The following is a 17,984-nucleotide window of genomic DNA, read 5'->3' as shown; positions in this document are numbered from 1 at the left end:
TCCCAGCGTTCCCTGCGGCGGCCATGGACTGCTATTCCCAGCAAGTCCCGCGCCCCGGGAACTGCGGAGGGCGGAGCGGCAACATGGCGGCGCCGGGAGCTGGAGACCCTCTGGATGCTAAGAGCGGAAAGGGCCCCCTGGCTCAGCGCATCGACCCGACGCGGGAGAAACTGACTCCTGCGCAACTACAATTCATGCGGCAGGTGCAGCTCGCCCAGTGGCAGAAGATGCTGCCACAGCGGCGGACCCGGAACATCGTGACCGGCCTGGGCATTGGGGCCCTGGTGTTAGCAATTTGTATCCGTCTGGACTGTAGACTCAGGAAGACCGCATTTGGGGGCAGGAGAAAGGCAGCAGAGGCGTGTAGGAGGGCAATGTGGGGGTGGCAGAAAGAGCCCGAGCTGTGAACGTCTTGGCTACTTGTAACGCTGAGCCAAGCTGTTAAGTGTACCTTACTTTGTCATTTTAAAGGTGCTCTTTTAATATAATTTATTAATGATAACGGAATCAGGGTCAGGGCTCAGAAGAGCAGAGGGCAGAAGATCGAATCACTGATTTGGGAGGATGAGAGATCAACAAGGGTGGTTGAGCAAGTCTGGGAAAAGGGAATGTGCATTTTCCACGTGGTTTCCTGAACCCACCTCCCCAGATGGTTACACCTTATACTCCGTGTCCCAGGAGCGTTTCCTGGATGAGCTAGAAGATGAGGCCAAAGCTGCTCGAGCCCGAGCTCAGGAAAGGGCATCAGGACACTGATCCAGACGGGCATCCTGCATCTCCAACCTGCTGGAGTCCCTTCACATGATGGATGATGCCCCACGACCCTGTAGAAATGGAAGCCTGCTCACAGCATTGCTTTCCTTCTTACCAACTTTGGACGATGACAGAGCCCAAGTAACCACGGGTTTGTGCATTTGGCCATTGTCAAGGGAACATGCCCACCTCGCACTCACTGTGTGGCCACTGACTCCTTTTCCTAGTTTGTTTCCTTGTTTGAGGTGTCTGACCTTGGCTTTTCCCAAGCTTTCTGACTTTGTGGTTTATCCCCTTCAGGGTCTGGCTGGGAGGGTGGAGGACAAGAAGTGGGCTCTTAGTGGGGGTGAGGGTGGTAGCTCTGTGCAGTGTTGGAGCCTAAAATGGGAGAAATGGGGTCAGGTTGAGAACAATAAACTGAGTCATCTCTCTCGGAGTCCAGTGAGTGTGTTGGGGCTGACACTTCATGCTGGAACGCTCCACAGGCAGTAGCTGCAGCTGTGGCATGGCCCCAGGGAGCCGTAAATGTTTAACTAGAATTGCTTTTTCCATGAGATCTTTCCACCTGATTTAAGGGAGAGATCGTGGTGGGTCACTGGGCTGTTTGAGACTGAACCAGGTCTTGGGGGGAAGGAAGGTCACTCACTCTTCTGTCCTCTACCCTGAGGAACACACTACTCCAACTTTACTGCCTTTTCCCATCGAGAGAGAGGGAGGGAGAGAGAGAGAGAGATGAAGGATGAGGGACAAGCAGCTTTCATTCTTTTGACTTCCACTGGGGCCTGCTTGTGTAGGCCTAAGGTGGGGTCTGGGTGGACTCTTAGCTTGGTCAGGTGGATTACTGACCTTGCAGTTTCCTCATGAACTGCTGGCAGGAAGCCAGAAGGCTGGGCTCCACCCCTGCCTCCCGTTCTGAAACGGGAATTCCTTGTAAATCCTCCCCTGCCTTACCCTGTAAAGCTTTGTCCCCAGTTCCTAAGGCCCGACATACAAATTCACCAGGTTCTAGGTTCCAGCGTTTTTATTGGCTGCTACTAATGCTGGTGTGAGAATACCCCCTCCTCCTGCCCAGCTGGGAGTGTGCCTTGTAGAAGCATCCGGGCTCGGGTGGGATTGCTTAGTGGTTCACTCTTGGCTGGAGAGGTGGCAGGGATGAGGACGGTAGGCTGCAGAATTTATGCCTTCTACACACAGCAAACAGTTCCCACGTGTTTGGCTCTTCCCTATAATGGAACGGCACTCCCCATGCCCCTGGGGCCTCCTACTCCCTCAGTGTTGAGGTCTTCCTTGCAGAGTAGTGCTGGTCAGCAGATTCTGAGAGCACAAGCTCCACGGTGGGCCCTGGTGTGGATGAGACACATGGCTTCTGTTCGGAATTCACTGGAGGGAAAAGAAAAAGAACTGAAGAAACCTCCAGGGTGGGAGGAGGGTGAAGCTGCAGCCAGTTATCATTCCCTGGGCTCTCCCTCCCTTGGGCCCGCCCTCACCATCCTGCCAACATCCCTGGCGAATGTCACCCCCTTGCTCGCCCGCTGCTCCTGGGAGCCGGTGCTGCTGCCACTCAGGGAGTTCCTTCGCATGATGCCTGGGTGCAGGATGGGGAGGGAGAGCACTGAGTGAGGGAAGGGGCCATGGGGAGAGGGGGCTAGTCCCCCCCAGACTAAGGGGCAGACCCCCAGGGCCTGAAAGAAAGATCACTAGGGACAGGTCTTCAGAAAGATGGGAGGGGGGCAACTGCTGTCTCACCAGGGCCCAGGGGCTCAGAGCGCTGCAGGCTATTGCGCCGGGAGGTGGGGAAGCTGCCCTTGGAGAGGCGGCGCTGGCGGCTAGACAGCATAGCGGCAGGGGCCACGATCCCCGGCGGGGGCTGCTTCCCGAGCCTGCTGTACAAGTCCTCGATTTCCTGCTTCTGTAGTGTCTGCAGTGCCTCCACCTCTGACAGGTGCCTGAGGACACATCAGGAGCGTGAGAGGGCCAGCCAAACACTTTGCTCTCCCAAGTCCACCTCTTGGCCTCCGTCCTCCCCAGACTCACTTCTGCCGAAGACTCCGTAGCCCAGCCCAGAATTCCTCATCCTCCCCGCTGCTCTCTGACTCCTCACTGCTCAGACACAGGCTGCTGCAGGAGTAGTTCATCCACACTGGGCTGGGATGGCTCAGGGGTGGAGGGCTGCCCCCCACTCGGGGTTCCTTCCCATCGTCCCCTTCCTCTTCGGCTCCAGCCCCCAGGCCCTCGGCTGCCCGGTCACTTTCAGCCAGAGCCTCCCTGGCCTCTGGCCCGCCTCCAGCACTATCCTCGGTGTCTGAGCTCTCCGAGGTCAGCTGAGGGGTTGGAGGCTTCAGGGAGCCAGAGAGAGCAGGGGATGTCGGCTGCGGGGGAAGAGGCTCAGCTGGTTCCTTGGATGAAGTCACTTGGAAGCGCCCAACAAGCTGGGGCTTTCCCTCTGTAGTGAGACAAGGAAGGAGTCATGGAAGAAGGAAGAGACATCAGTGGCAGGATATAAAGTGACTGAGGGACTTCCCTGGTGGCGCAGTGGTTAAGAATCTGCCGCCTGCCAATGCAGGGGACACGGGTTCAAGTCCTGGTCCGGGAAGATCCCACATGCCACGGAGCAACTGAGCCCGTGCACCACAACTACTGAGCCTGCGATCTAGAGCCCACGAGCCACAACTGCCGAGCCTTGCGCCACAACTACTGAAGCCCGCGCGCCTAGAGCCCGTGCTCCGCAACAAGGGAAACCACCACAATAAGCCCGTGCGCCATAACGAAGAGTAGCCCCCGCTCGACGCAGCTAGAGGAAAGCCTGTGCGCAGCAACGAAGACCCAATGCAGCCATAAATAAATAAATAAATAAATTTATTTTAAAAAAAAAGTGACTGAGGATAACGGGCAGGGGAAGGTCAGTGGTCAGAGGCCTCACCTTCAGAGATGGGAGCCAGTCTGGCTTCACCCAGGAGTGGCCAACCAAGATTTGGAGAGGCCTAAAAAGTGTGGATCCATGAATAGAGAAATGATCCAGAATGGACCCCCCACACACACCCCGCAATCATCCCTCTTGGTTCCTACTCACCTCACTCTCCATCTCAGATGTCAGAGGTGAAGGCCTCTCCTGGCCACAGGGAACAAGGGGAGCTGGAGGGGGCAGGCTGGGCAGGGGACCAGGAGGAGCTGGCGGGGGCTGGGAAAGGAGCCCAGGGCAGGGGGACAGCAGGGACTGAGCCACAGTCATCACAGCCAGTGAGAACGCACTAGCCAGAGAGAGCAGAGGGGCTGCTGTGGTGGAGGGGACGGGAGAAGCAGAGGGACAGGGCGGAAAGGAGGGAGGAGCAAGAGTAACCTGGGAACAGCTGGGGAGGAGAGAATTCAGTGGAAACTGAGCAGATGGGACTGGAAACTGGGATGCACTGGGGGAGAATGGAAGTGGGGAGCTGGGGGGGTGTGGAGAGAGATTTGAGGAGACCTGGGGAGAAACTGGAGAGAATGAGGAGGAGCTGGGGTGACATGGGGGAGAAGTGATGGGGAAGATGGGACTTGGGAAAGCAGGGGATCCAGGAGAAAAGGGGTTTCCAGGAGACGAGGGGGTTCCAGGAGAGGATGGGGGGGTGGAGAAGGCTGCCCAGCTCCTCTGCTCTAGCGTGCTGCTCTGGAACTCTGCTGGGCAGGGAGCGGATGTTGAGATTCCCATCCTCCATTCCCTATGCCCTTCCCAGGAGCAACCCCAGGAGTTGGGATGAGTAGGGACAGAATGTAGTACATACCACTGGATGGGTCTGGGGGGTACCCTGGGAGGGCAGGCAATGGTGCTGGCTCCTCCTGAGAGAGAGAAATGTCACAGTGGGAAGAGCTGAGTCTCAGGACTCATGAACCTCTAGGAGTCCACAGATGAGTTCCAAGGGATTCAAAAGTGTATTTGAGGGACTTCCCTGGTGGTCCAGTGGTTAAGATTCTACGCTCCCAATGAAGGGGGCCCGGGTTTGATCCCTGGTCAGGGAACTAGATCCCGCATGCCGCAACTAGGATCCCGCATGCCGCAACTAAAGATCCTGCATGCTACAACGAAGATCCCGTGTGCCACAACTAAGACTGGTGCAGCCAAATAAATAAATATTTTTAAAAAACTGTATTTGAGAAATATGTAGTGGTAAAGGGGCATGATGTCTGCAACTTACTTAAATGGTTCCCCCCAACAATGCATGCACACACACAGATAGGGGAGAGAGAAAGACAGAATGGTAAAGCTCATGTGGCAAAACACAACTGGCAAATCTAGGCAGAGTATCTAAGAATTCTTTGTTCAATTTTTGCAACTTCTCTGTAAGTCTGAAATTTTATTTGTTTATTTTTGGCCGCACCGCAAGGCACGTGGGAATCTTAGTTCCCCAACCAGGGATCAAACCCGCGCCCCCTGCATTGGAGGTGCGGAGTCTTAACCACTGGACCACCAGGGAAGTCCCCTCTGTAAGTCTGAAATTGTTTCAAAATAATGAGTTAAAAGTATGCATTGGGGCTTCCCTGGTGGCGCAGTGGTTGAGAGTCCGCCTGCCGATGCAGGGGACACGGGTTTGTGCCCCGGTCCGGGAAGATCCCACATGCCGCAGAGCGGCTGGGCCCGTGAGCCATGACTGCTGAGCCTGCGCGTCCGGAGCCTGTGCTCCGCAGCAGAAGAGGCCACAACAGTGAGAGGCCTGTGTACCGCAAAAAAAAAAAAAAAAAAAAAAAAAAGTATGCATTGAACACATTTTTCTAGAACAAGAGTCTGTGGCTTTCATCAGATTTCAAATGGGGGAAGAGCTATTGTTTTGGGGTCCCAGAGATGAAGACAAGTTAGATCCAAGGGAACTGGTAAGGACAGAGAGTAATGAAACCTGGAGCAGAGTCCCTTCCCCCTGGAGGTGCCCAGAGGGGTCTGACCTGGGGGCCCAGGGGGTCTTCAGCAGCCTCCACAGGGCCAGTATCTCTCTTCAACAGGGTCTCCACTCGCTGGATAATCTCCCGAATCCGGTTCAGGAATCCAGCTCGCTCCGAGGGTAGAATGAACTCGTTATACACCTGGCGAGAGTCAGTAGGAAGGGGAAAGAGGGCTCGGTTATCCCACTTATCCCTCTCTCCCGGCCCCAGTCTTTAAAAACCAACCCTTCACCCCACGCTTGTGCTCACCACCAACCTAAAACAAGTACTCAGTAAACATCCATTGTGTGCCAGGCACTGGGTGGCATAAGGAGAAATACAGCTTAGAGAAAAGGAGGTAACATTCACAGCATGCATGTACATACCAGATCTTTACATATCTTATCACATTTAACACCAACGACAGCTTTCTGGGGTCTACATTAACATCGCCACTTTAGAGCTATGCTAACCAATGCTCAACGAGGTGAAGTTCAATCTGCCCAAGATCAGGGGGTTTGCACCCAGACCTGTCTAAAGCCAAAGTCTGAGTTCTTTACACTGTTGCCTCACAGGCTTTTGGACACAATTCCTCCTCTCATAGGGCTTATAAAGTATGCCCCCACAGATCCACATATACACACAGCTCCACAAAGTTAAGTAAAAATAAGGCAATAAATGGTAAATGTAACATTCAAGTCCGCAAATGCTTACTGAGCACATACTATGTGCCAAGCATTTGCTAGGTTCTTTGAGGGAACAGGGAAGTATGAAACAAGGTCCTGGTCCTGAAAGAAGCCCAAAATCTAGAGGAAGAGACACACACATACATAACTCAATAGACTGCAAGTCAGCCCATGGTAGGTAAGGCGTTTTTGATTGGCATAGAGATAAAAATGCTATTCCTGGAAGGGGAAAGGGAAAGCTGCTTGTTTAATGGGCAGAGATTCAGATTTGCAAGATAAAAAGGTTCCAGAGATCTGTTGCCCAGCAGTGTGAATATACTTAACACTACTGAACTGTATACTTGAAAACGGTTAAGATGGTACATTTTATGTTATGTGTTTTTTAACACAATTTTTAAAAATCCATTCTAAGAAGAAAGCAGTTCATACCACCTCAGGGGATAGGGAGAAGCTGGGATGGCTTCACAGCTGAGGCTTGAAGGATGAGTAAGAAAAGCAACCCTTTATTGAGGACCTACCATGTGTGGACACTTCCCATACTTTTATCATCATTTCACTTCTTGTACATGCTGTATCACTTCTCATAAATTATATATTACATCAGAACATCTTTGCAAAATAAGTATTGTCCCCTGCGTTTTACTGATGAAGTTCAGAGAGGTTAAGAAACTTGCCCAAGTTTGCCAAATTAGTAAATAACAGAGCTGAAGTTTGAACTCAGGTCTTATGTGAAAGTCCACCCTTTCCTCTGTTCCATGCTGTTCTGAGGCAGGAGAGGGCACAGCACCTTCACAAAATAGGGAAGACTGGAGTATAGCTGGGAGTGCTGTGAATTTTAAAGGCTGTGCTCCAGAGTTTGGACGTTACTCTGTAACCACAGGTAGCCTCTACAGATTTGGGGGCAAAAAAAACAACAAGAGGAGATCTAAGTCTCAGGAGAATTCTGTAGCAGAGGAGTGGAGGGTGGGCTGGGAAGGAGAGAAAAGAGGGCAATGGACCCTGGGTTCAGGGACAGGGTCCCTTTGGCTGTGTGGGATCTGAGTGGGGCTTGAAAGCCCAGTAGAGAAAGCTCCCAGGGCAAGACCCCCGAGGAGATGGAGCCAGAAGCTGAAAGGCACCCAAGCCTCTTCAGAGGACCATTCAGAAACCAGTGTGGCCGGAGGAAAGATTCTTGAGGGGTTGAGTGGCTTGACAGAAGTTGATAAGCCTGCACGCCACGTGACAGTTTGTCTCTGTCCCCGACACAAGCTGAATGACATGATGGAGGAGAAGCTTTAGAGAGAGTTCCTGAAGTCTGACGTTTCTTCCATTCCCTTCCCTCTTTCATCCCAGAGGCTGGCATCCACTGCCCCCACTCCACTGAAACCGGTCTCCCACAAAGACCTCCTCCTGACAAAAGCCAGTGTGGTCTTGCCTCAGGCTCCACCCTATGCCTCCTTGAAACAATCTCCTTACTCAGTTTTTAGTAACATCTTCTGGAGCTCCTCCTACCTCTCAGGCTCCATCTCTGTCCTTCGATGACCTATCCCCACCCCACCCCCATTCCACAACTGGGGGTAACCACTAAGACAAACCTCTACGCCTCAGGCTTTGCAGGCCCACCTTGTCTCACGCTCAACTCTGCTGAGACCCCCAGATCCACCGCTCTCTCCAGCCCTGACCCGTATTCTCTCCTATAGAGGATCTTATCTTGCCTGTCTCTGTCATTCAAGTTCATCGTGATCCCTAAAAAAAAAAAACAAGCCTACTTCCATTTTCTAACTTCCTCTCCCCTTTGATGGCCTATTGCCATTAGTTCCTCTAAGCTACAACTCGCCCTTGATATCCCCTCTCCCTAACTCCCTCTCATATCAACTCAGCAAATATTTATTGACCATCTGCTATGTACACTGTACCATGTCAATAGATTACTGGATTACAGAGTAATTTATTTTCCCAAAATACTCTCAGATTCACCCCTTTTCTTCCTCCTCCCCCATAATCCATTCTCTCCTTGGACCACATCCGGCTTCTTGTATCCACCTGCCAACTGGATTCCCTACCCCCAACCCTCTCCCACATCCCACAGCAGAACAGTCTTCTTAAAACCTACTCTCACCATGTTACACTCTAACTCTTAAGACTGTCTGTGATCTGGACTCAACCTCACTTCCACAACTCTCCTACAGGAACCCTTTTCTTTTTGGATTTTTAAAAAATTGAAGTATAGTTGGTTTACAATGTTAATTTTTGCTGTACAGCAAAGTGATTCAGTTATACATATATACACATTCTTTTTTTTTCATATTCTTTCCCATTATGGTTTATTACAGGACACTGAATATAGTTCTCTGTGCTATACAGTAGGACCTTGTTGCTTCCTACAGGAACTCTTCCAATGACAAAGTCTCCTCATGAAGCCCTCCTAGCCCCATATTTCAAGTCACTCCGTATATCCATGCCTTTCCTTTGCCACACCTCCACTGGGCATGCCCTTTCCACTCTTCACTGCCATTCTGACCCATCTGTCAAGACCTCACGTAAGTCCTACCTCTTCCCCTGCTGCCCCCAACCCATCCTTTACTTACAGCCACAGTATCACGTGTCTAGCATGCACTTCACTGCACTTATGTATACCCTATGTTACTCTCAAATTGCTCCAGCTGAGGACCCAAACCTCACTGGACAAACAGAAACCTCCCCCCAAACAAGGGCAGAGATATCTTCAGTGTCACTGTGCTGAGGGCCAACGAGCTTTAAAACCCTTTTGCTGTTGGATGGGGTGGGGGTGGGGAGTTCAGCAACAGGGGACATCAGGAAGGAGACTCTTGTCCCAGATCCAAAGACTCTGTCTTCATCTCTCTCCCCCTCACCATGGCAGCTGCAATCTCTTCCGGGCTGTCCCCGTCCAGATCAAATCGGAAGGTCACCATCTTGCTGTTGTGCGTCTGTAGCTGGCACTCAACCACTCTGTCATTCTGGTCTGAGACCTTCAGAGTCAAAAGTCAGCAGAGGGAGGAGGTCAAGCTCTCTGTCTTCATCACGTGTCCCCGCCCCACTCCAACCAAATGACGGTGGCCAGATTGGAACTGGAGAGAGGCAGATTCTGCCAACGTAGTATTGTATTAAAAACAAGTCTGGGGCTTCCCTGGTGGCACAGTGGTTGAGAGTCCGCCTGCCGATGCAGGGGACAGGGGTTCATGCCCCGGTCTGGGAAGATACCACATGCCGCGGAGCGGCTGGGCCCGTGAGCCATGGCCGCTGAGCCTGCGCGTCCGGAGCCTGTGCTCCGCAGCGGGAGAGGCCACAACAGTGAGAGGCCTGCATACCGCAAAAGATAAATAAGTAAATAATAAATAAAAACAAGTCTGGCTGACTCTTGAGTACCAGTAGCACACTGCTTCTCCCCCTTTCTGGCTAACTTCCCCTATCCCTCGGACAGTTCCCTCCAGGCCCTGTAGCTTATTCCCCAACACCTGTGCCCCTTCCTTACACTTGTGACCCGAAGCCGGGATCGGGGTCTGCGCCGGAGGTTTTTCCCTGGGGGTCTCCTCATCTGTTCCATCCCTTCTCCCATGTCACTAAGGCCTGATGCTGCATCTGAGGCATAGCTGGAAAAAAAAGGAAAAGAAGACAGGAGTGTCAGAGTGGACACTGGGAGCCCAGAGCTCCATATATTTCACCCTAACACCCCAACTCAGACCAGAACTTACCTGTCTCCAGGGGCAAAGTCATTGCCAGGGCCAGAACGTGGAATGGATAGGGCAAAAGCCTGAAATAGTATATGGGTTCATGAGGTCAGGGGAGGGTAATTGTCGGACTCCAGGGAGATGGTGTCAAGGGTGCTGGGGTACTTGGCAGAGGGAATTAAGAAGAGGACCAGAGGGGTGGATTTCCAAGGACATGGGGCCATGTCAGGGGTTTGGGTTTTACAATATAGGAGATAGGTCATAGGATTGGAAAGGCTGGGAGCCCCCCATGTGACCCCCTCTCACCGAGGGCAGGCAGAGATGGGACTCAGCGGGGCTGGATGGCACGCCCCTAGGGGGCTGAAGGGCAGGGTCTGAGGCATCCAGGAAGCCGGAGGAGCTGAGGTAGCCATCAGTCTCGCAATCCGCTGGTGGGGAGGGAGGGGATCAAAAAGTGGAAATAAAGGAAAGTGGTGGCCAAGGAGGGAGGCTGCCTGAGCAAGGAGGGGCCTGGAGCTGTGGCAGAGTTCCTTCCCAGAAGGAGCTATGGCTAGATGTGGAAGGCTGGGTAAGTGACAATGCTGTTGGCTTGAACTTCTGGGTAGGGCGCAGAGGCCAAGGGTTCTGGGACCTGGGTCCCAAGGTCGGAGGTGACTTACAGGTGGTAGAAGAGTAGCTGGCATGGCGGAAGAGGAAGGGCTGGTGCTGGTCTGCCTCTGGCTCCTCGGGTTCAGGCGGGAAGACACTGGAGGGGGCTGGAGTCATGGGGACAGCTGCTGGTAGGGGCCCTGGCGCTGGGGGGAAGGCCGCCAACTCCTTAGCTTTGCGCAGCTTCTCACGCTTTCGCTGGATGGCAGCAACCCGTTCACGCACTGCACGGGCCACTGGCTGGTAATCGGCTTCGCACACTAAACCCAGGGCCACCTGGAGTTGGGAGGGTGAGGAACACAGTTTGAGATGAGATTCCTCCTCCCCCAGCAAGCACCCATCATGACACCTTCTTGAGGCCTCCAGGACATGGGAGAAAGGGAACCAACATTTATTGATTATCCACTGTGTCCATTAACTGGCAGCTCTTCACATTATCAACATTAAATCCTTCCAGCAACCTTCTGAGGTAGGTCTTATCAGCCCCATTTTAGAAATAAGTAAACTAAGTGACCAGTTCATGGTTATACAGTAAGTCAATTGCTCTTGGGGGCTGGGGGACACTTGGCAACATCTGGAGACATTTTTAGTTGTCACACTTAGGGATAGGTACCACTGGCATCTACTGAGTAGATGTTAGGGATTCTTCTCAATGTCCTACAATGCACACAGTACAGTCTCCCAAACAAAGATGTCAGTAGTGTCAAGATCAAGAACCTCTGTATGTAATGGATCAGGATCCGATCCCAGGTCAGGTTTGAGCTATGCTTCGGAGACCCGCTCCTATGCCATATTTCAAACACATTCTCAAGTTCCTGACCCAGACCCACCAAGAGATGCTTCCTACCCTTTCAACTGCATTTTTTTTTTTTTTTTTTTTTTGTGGTACGCGGGCCTCTCACTGTTGTGGCCTCTCCCGCTGCGGAGCACAGGCTCCGGACGCGCAGGCTCAGTGGCCATGGCTCACGGGCCCAGCCGCTCCGCGGCACATGGGATCTTCCCGGACCAGGGCACGAACCCATGTCCCCTGCATCGGCAGGCGGACTCTCAACCACTGCGCCACCAGGGAAGCCCTCAACTGCATATTTCTATCAAGAATTTCATACTCTTTCCCTTCCCCCCACAGGCCTTCCAAGACCAGCCCCACATCTCTGTCTCCCACATATGCCTCTCCTGGTCCACCAGCTTCTGTTCATCATGTCCTTATTCATTTCAATAACAAGCTTTGCTGGGCATGTAAAGGCGGTGGGGCAGGGTGATGTGACCTAAAATCTGAACAACCTGGGTCAGTCCTGCCCTTAACTTGCTTGGGACCTTGTACAAGATATTCAACCTCTCTGAGCTTTTATTTCCTCATCAATAAATCGGGATAAAGTCACTCCGTGCAGGGCTGGTAACAACCATCAAATGCATGGGAAAGGGCTCTAAGCTGTGTACAGATGTGGATGATTAACAAGCTCCCACCACGTGCTAAGCACCCTCAGGGATAGAAAAACCAATACACACAGTCCCTGCCCCCAAGACTTTATAGTCTAGTGTAAGAGAAAGACAGGAATGTATCCTGGTATAAAACAAGACCAATGGGGGCCCCTCCAGTAATGGAGGACCTGCTGGAGTGGGAAAAAAGCATTTAATTTTGACTCTAGAGGGGACAGGCTTTCTGAAATGGATGGTTCTGGGCATGAAGGGAGATGGAGAAAAAGACATGGGGGGGACGGGGGATGAAAAAGGGGAAAATAGATAAGCAGGAGAGAATGGCATTTCAGGAAAACCGGATCAGCCAGAAGTAAAACAGGGAGGTGGAAGGACCCAAGGCTGGAAAAGGAAATCTCCAACTTGTGGAGAACACTAGGTGTGCATGTGAGTGGGGTGCGTTAAGGCCGGAGCTGCAGGGTGACCCTTGCGGGAGATGCCGAGAGGGCTGGGTTGAGCCCCCCTCCCACCACCCAGGCACCCCTCCAGCGAGGCACTGGCCCCTCCAGTCGACGTCCAAACGCCCCTCACATGCCCAGCCGCGGGGCAGGCAGTCTGTCCTCCGCTCACCATCTCCTGCGCCACCTCCTCGGCTGCGTCCCGACCCAGCTGGAACAAGAACTCAATGGCCTGGTTGTCCCGGCGGCGCCCCCCTCTCCGCGCGTCCTCCATGCGCAGCCAGAGCTTGAGGTCTGGCTTCTCTCCGTCGTCCTCCTCCGCCAGCTCCACGTGGACGCCGCGCTCCTCGCGGAAGAAGGCGTGAGCCAGAAGGTCCTGGATGGTGAACCTGAGGGCGGCGCCACCATGAGCCGAGCCCCACCGCCGCCCGCCCCCACCCCCATCCCCACCGCCGCCCGCCCCCACCCCCATCCTGCCCCCTCCACCCACCTCTCGTTCTTATCCGTGCGGATGCAGCCTTCAATAATCTCCTTCACCTCGGGCATCTTCACCTTGTAGAAGCTGTTCGGCTTTGTGCCCTGAGGAATGGGGTTGCATGAGGCCTCCCGCCCTCTGCGCCCCAGCTCTCTGCTTGACACACCCGCCCCTGCCCGAGGCAGCAGGGCTTGCAGACGCAAAAGCACCGCGACTGCTACTAGAAGATGTGATTTCAAATCCCAGTCCCCCCCCCCCCGCCCGTATCGACAGTGTGACCTTGAACAAGTCTCTCGCTGAGCCAGTGTCCTCATTTGTAAAACGCAGGGCAGAACATTTGCCCTGCTCACCCCGCGGGGCAGCAGTAAGGATTTCACATCGATTGGATGTGAAATCGTTTGTAAGCTCTAGGGAGCGCTACACACGACATTATTCTAAATAGCTTGTATTGGAGGGGCCTTGTGTGCATCCAATATCCTTCAGTGTTCGCCAGGGCGTCTTTATGTCCAGCCTGTTTTCATTAAGGGAAAGGGCACTGACCGCGGGGTGGCTGGAGCAGGAAAAGTGTAAAGGGGACCTGTAATTCCCTCTCCTCCCTGCCCCCTCTCACCGAAGTGACCTTGCGGTAGATTTGCGCGGCATTCTGGCACTCAGAGTAAGGGTACTCCGAGGTAGCCATCTCCAGCATGCACATGCCAAACGCGTACACGTCCACGGCCTCATCGTATTTTTCCTCGTACATCTCCGGGGCCATGAACTCCGGGGTCCCTGTAGGATCCACAGCAGGTGTCAGGCTGCAATGCCTCCTTTATGGCTTCGTCCCTCCCCTTGAGTGTACAAGAGGCTAGGCAGTTCTGGAGTGCAAGTGACCGACCCCTCCCCCTGTGTGTGTGAGGGTGGGGGATTGGGGGAGGGGTGTGGGGAAGAGGGAATGCCATAGGTCTCCCCATCTTCCCTGTGGTCTTCTACCTCCGTGGATCCCGAAAGACACTGCTAGGGGGAGGGGGTCCCCAGGCTCTCTCCTGACATAGGGGAGGGCAAGAATGGCAAGGACACCCGGGAGGGACGCACCGATGACGCTCTTGGCGAAGGAGGCGCGTTTGAGCGTGGCCAGGCCCAGGTCCCCAATCTTAACGGAGCCTGTAGGGCCCGTGATAAAGACGTTGTCACACTTGAGATCCCGGTGCAGGATGGGGGGTACCCGGGAGTGTAGGAAATGGAGCCCCCGAAGGATTTGGCGGCTCCAGCGCTGAAGGACTCGCGGCTTCATCTCGCGGAACCGCCTCAGGTATCTGGGGGAGGGCGCATAGCCACGGTCTTGGTGGGGGACGTATAGGCTGGGGAGGGAGACCACCACTGGGAAGTTCCCCGTAGCCCCACCCACTCCCCCGCCTACGCATCTTTTGCCAGCCTCTCCTAGCCTAGATCCGCGCCAGTCCTCAAGCAGAAACGCAGTCGGGGGTGTGGTAGGTAGACAGGAGGTTACAAAACGGGGGTCGGGCGGTAAATGCACAGACAGGGCCGCCCCCAAGGTGCTGTGGAAGCGCCAGAAGGGATAACTAACTGCCCCGGGCGTGGGGGAGGGCTCCAGACAGGAAATAACTTTTATGTTGAGTCTTGAAAGATGAATACGCGTTCAAGGGTGAAAACGGGAAGGGACAAAGACGTTCCAGGCAGAAGAGGCACCCGTGCTCAAAGGCACGGAGACAGCAAGTGATGGGGCAGGGTGCGAGGAGCTGCTGGGAATTTGGTTTGTCTGGAACGCAGGCTGGAGCCTATAAGGACTTTGTGAGCAGTCCTTAGAGAGTGTGGACTTTATCCTGAGGGCAGTGGGAAAACTCGAAAGGGTTTTAAGGAGAGAAGTGACGGTGCCAGATCTCTGCAGGCTGCAGGAAGATAGGATAGCTTGCAGAGGAGAGAGGCAGCGTGGGGGAAGACTCCTTAGAGGGCAGCTGAGGCCTCCAGACGCTCAAGAGAGGAGGATGAGAGATAGTGAGCCTGGTTTTGGACCTGCGTGTAGCGTTTGAGGAGGCTGGGCTCCTCCAGAAGCAGTGGAGACCTCCCACCACCAGTCCTCCCACCAACTCCCACCACCAGGCGCAGAGCTCACGTCTTGAGCGTGCCCGAGGTCATGAGTTCGGTGACCAGCACGATGCAAACCTGGCCCCTCAGCACCGACTTCCACGAGTCGTAGAAGCGGACGATGTTGGGGTGCTGCAGCCCCTTGAGCATCTCCACCTCCTCCGAGAATCGCTGCCGCTCCGCTCGAGACAGTTTCCGAGTCTGTGGGGTAGGGGGTGGGGGTCACAGTCACATCAGGCCCAGGACCCCCACGAGAGGGGGGATTGGAGCACATGGCGCAGGGCTGAGGGAGAAGTGAGGGTAGGAGCCAACGGATGGGGCTGGGTGGGTGGGATCATTTGTCCACTGACTGTAGATTCCTAATTCCCAGTGTGCCCCGCCGGGCTGCTCCAAGGACACACCCACCATGGGCCTGGGGCCGCCTCCTGGACCCCCGCCTGGACACAAGCACTTTTATGCAGCCCTGTCCAGGAGCCCTGAAGTCAATAGCGCCTTTGTAGCCACCCAGGCCGGCCGTAGGGCGGGAGGGGACGCCCAGGGGCTGGCAGCGGGCAGGCAGCAGGCGGGCAGCAGGCGGACGGCAGGCAGAGAATTGGGGCCGGCAAGGGGATTGGCCTCAGAAACTGGGAACTGCTAGATCCAGGCAGGAGGCAGGAGGGCTGCAGAGGGAGGTACAGAGTAAGAGACAAAGGATCCAGGACCAGGTGCCAGGAGACTGCCCCCTGCCCCATGGCTGTCTCGCCTCCCCCATCTCCCTCCTCCATCTCCCTCCTCCACCCCCCCCCACCCCAGTTTGGCCGCCTTGCCTTGCCTGGCTTAGAGCCTGGGGCGCGGCACTGGCAGGCGCAAGGGGCAAGCCCAGTGCCAGGGCTGGAGGGGAGGACCCTTCCCCCAGGCCCTGTCCCCCCAGTCTGAATCCAAAGCTGCTAGATCAGACTTAACTGGGTTCTTCCCCTATGGGAAGAAGGTCCTTCAAACCAGCATACCCCTAAAGTCTATGGGGTTCAGCACCTTTAGATCTGAGAAAGGAGAGCTCAGGTAGGCAGCGGGATGAGGGGCAGGACTGGACTCAGGCCAGGTCTGGAGCTCCCTGTCTCCCCTCCCCCAGCTGTGGAGAAGTCCAGATGTCTGACTGCTTCAGAAGGGGCGTGGGAGGGCCCCGTCCTGCCACAATAGCCCTAAATCATCTGGAAGTGGACAGGACCCTGCCTCAGCTGCTGGCCTCCATCATTCCAGCCTCCTCATCTGCAAAGAGCCAGGGTGAGGGAGCAGGGGGACCAGGGTCACACTGAGGCTCTCAGGACTTAGGGGGAAGGGAGAGGAAGGGAAGAGACAGTAGGTAACCACTGCAGGAAAGCGGTGAGGCCAACCACCCCTCAGGTCTGAACTGGCTCCCTACCCAATTTCCCATCCTATTTTCCACCTCTCAGGGTTGAGTACAGAGCCCGTAAAGTGAGAATGTCTAAATCGATAGGGGAGCCACCATATACCACCTGCCTCAGTTTCTCCTTCTGCAGCCCGGAATCAGCCAGGTCCATGGATCATCAGAACAAGGGGGACAAGAGTATCTGGATATTTGACTGGAAAAATACATCCCTCTTGCTGCTGTCCCCTGGGTCTCCCATCCCAAGACCTTCAAAGGGTCCCATCCCGTGGCGTCACCGAGGGGGCTCCCAGCCGCACCTGCAGCTCACACCAGGCCACCTCCACCGTGGTGTCGGTGTCCAGCCCTCGATACACCGTCTTGAACGAGCCACGTCCAATCTCGATGTCAAACTTGAGGTATCGGCCGTCCGGGGACGTTGCCACAGCCTGAGTCTCCGTGTCCTCCTTTTCCTCCTGCTCCCGCCGCCGCTCCCGGGCCGCCGCCTCGGTGATCCTCGGCGGTTCCCGGGGCCCCGACCCTCCTGCGGAGCCCGCGAGTTCCGGACGCTCGGAGTCTGCGGCCTTCACCAGGGCGCCCGCGGTCCACGTGCCCTCAGTGGGCTCTTCAGAGCTAGGCGGTGGACTCATTGCGGGGCCGGAACCAGCGGAGTCCGGAGGAGCAGGGGGCTCCGGAACGGGTGAGGCTGGCTGGGACCAAGAGCTCAGCAGCCCCAAGTCGACTGAGCTGCGGCGGCTGAGACGGGAGGAGCGCGGCCGGGTCTCAGCCTTCCCGGAGAAGCGGCGCGCCCGGCGAGGGGGCCCGAGGCGGGGGGGCCCCGCCGCGGCGAGAGGCGGCGGGGGCCGCAGGGCCAGGTCGGCCTCCGCCTGGGACATAGGGACCTCGGTCTCTGGGGCCGGCGGTGCCAGCATGAGGAAGGGCCGGGCGCCGCAGGGCGGTAAGCCGGGAGGCTGCGGAGGAGGCGGCTTGACAGAAGTACTGGCTGGGTGCGCAACGCTCCGCCTGAGCTACTGGGGCCCCAGCCCAGGGTCGCCTGCCCCGCAGCCACGCCCCGACACGCCCCCGACACGCCCTACTCCCCCAGAGCCGCCCCCTCGGAACCACGAGCGCAGGGGAGCCCGTGGCGCAGCCCCTCACCTCGGCCACCGCCCCGCCCCCGGCCGCTGGCCCTCCTCCCCCTGGCCTCCCGGAGAACCCGCCCTCAGTCTCATTCCGAGGCCGGAGCCGGGTGCGAGGCGGCGGTGTGTCCTCCCGCACTACGAGTGCGCAAACCTGTCTGGGGGAACACGGTACTGGGACAGGGAGATGAAAAGTGACCGCGGCTCCCCGGCCCTAGAAAGGGGGGTGGTGAGGAGGAGGCTACCACCAGCCTGCACGACCCAGATAAGGTAGCGCCACCCCCTCCTAATCGTCCGGAATGGCCCCAGGCCGACAATACAGAGGTCAATGGAAAGATCTGGTTTTCTCCGACGTCGCAGTTCCCAGTCCCTCCGGGCTGCACAGGGATGGGTGTGTGCACCCCAAAGCCAG

At 55.6% G+C, this 17,984-nt stretch overlaps 2 protein-coding genes across 5 annotated transcripts; one reads left to right on the top strand and one right to left on the bottom strand.

Annotated features, from left to right (window-relative positions):
• Window positions 1-46: 46 nt before the first annotated feature.
• LOC116745091 (cytochrome c oxidase assembly factor 3 homolog, mitochondrial) lies at window positions 47-1,185 on the top strand. Its single transcript, XM_032615501.1, has 2 exons — window positions 47-297; window positions 650-1,185. Exons 1-2 carry the CDS (start codon window positions 84-86, stop codon window positions 754-756), a joined length of 321 nt encoding a protein of 106 aa, XP_032471392.1. The 5' UTR covers window positions 47-83; the 3' UTR covers window positions 757-1,185.
• Window positions 1,186-1,756: 571 nt separating this feature from the next.
• On the bottom strand, window positions 1,757-17,448 carry WNK4 (WNK lysine deficient protein kinase 4). Of its 4 annotated transcripts, XM_032615428.1 has the most exons (19): window positions 16,754-17,448; window positions 15,099-15,271; window positions 14,060-14,280; window positions 13,599-13,756; window positions 13,004-13,092; window positions 12,686-12,902; window positions 10,654-10,918; window positions 10,301-10,422; window positions 10,019-10,077; window positions 9,799-9,916; window positions 9,179-9,295; window positions 5,665-5,802; window positions 4,512-4,566; window positions 3,824-4,407; window positions 3,674-3,734; window positions 2,788-3,196; window positions 2,500-2,699; window positions 2,241-2,338; window positions 1,757-2,133 (listed from the first exon to the last, which is right to left on the bottom strand). In XM_032615428.1, the coding sequence occupies exons 1-19, from the start codon at window positions 17,363-17,365 to the stop codon at window positions 2,131-2,133; spliced, it is 3,699 nt and encodes a 1,232-aa protein (XP_032471319.1). In that variant the 5' UTR covers window positions 17,366-17,448; the 3' UTR covers window positions 1,757-2,130. The 4 variants fall into 4 exon arrangements, with proteins under 4 accessions (XP_032471319.1, XP_032471317.1, XP_032471318.1 ...); XM_032615426.1 differs by lacking the exon at window positions 2,241-2,338 and having other exon boundaries at window positions 16,754-17,379; XM_032615427.1 differs by lacking the exon at window positions 2,241-2,338 and having other exon boundaries at window positions 3,824-4,404; window positions 16,754-17,379.
• Between the last annotated feature and the right edge of the window lie 536 nt (window positions 17,449-17,984).

Source organism: Phocoena sinus, chromosome 20, assembly GCF_008692025.1.
Source record: "Phocoena sinus isolate mPhoSin1 chromosome 20, mPhoSin1.pri, whole genome shotgun sequence".
NCBI lineage: Eukaryota > Metazoa > Chordata > Mammalia > Artiodactyla > Phocoenidae > Phocoena > Phocoena sinus.
This window is presented reverse-complemented; position numbering and strand designations above follow the sequence as displayed.

Excerpts from the sequence above, each read along its gene's own strand:
- LOC116745091 (XM_032615501.1), top strand. The coding sequence starts at position 84 with ATGGCGGCGCCGGGAGCTGGAGACCCTCTGGATGCTAAGAGCGGAAAG. Across the intron at positions 298-649 it reads GGCCCTGGTGTTAGCAATTT|ATGGTTACACCTTATACTCC; the intron begins GTATCCGTCTGG and ends CCACCTCCCCAG.
- WNK4 (XM_032615426.1), bottom strand. The coding sequence starts at position 17,365 with ATGCTGGCACCGCCGGCCCCAGAGACCGAGGTCCCTATGTCCCAGGCG. Across the intron at positions 10,919-12,685 it reads AGGAGGTGGCGCAGGAGATG|GTGGCCCTGGGTTTAGTGTG; the intron begins GTGAGCGGAGGA and ends TCCCAACTCCAG. Across the intron at positions 3,197-3,673 it reads ACTGGCTCCCATCTCTGAAG|AGGGAAAGCCCCAGCTTGTT; the intron begins GTGAGGCCTCTG and ends GTCTCACTACAG.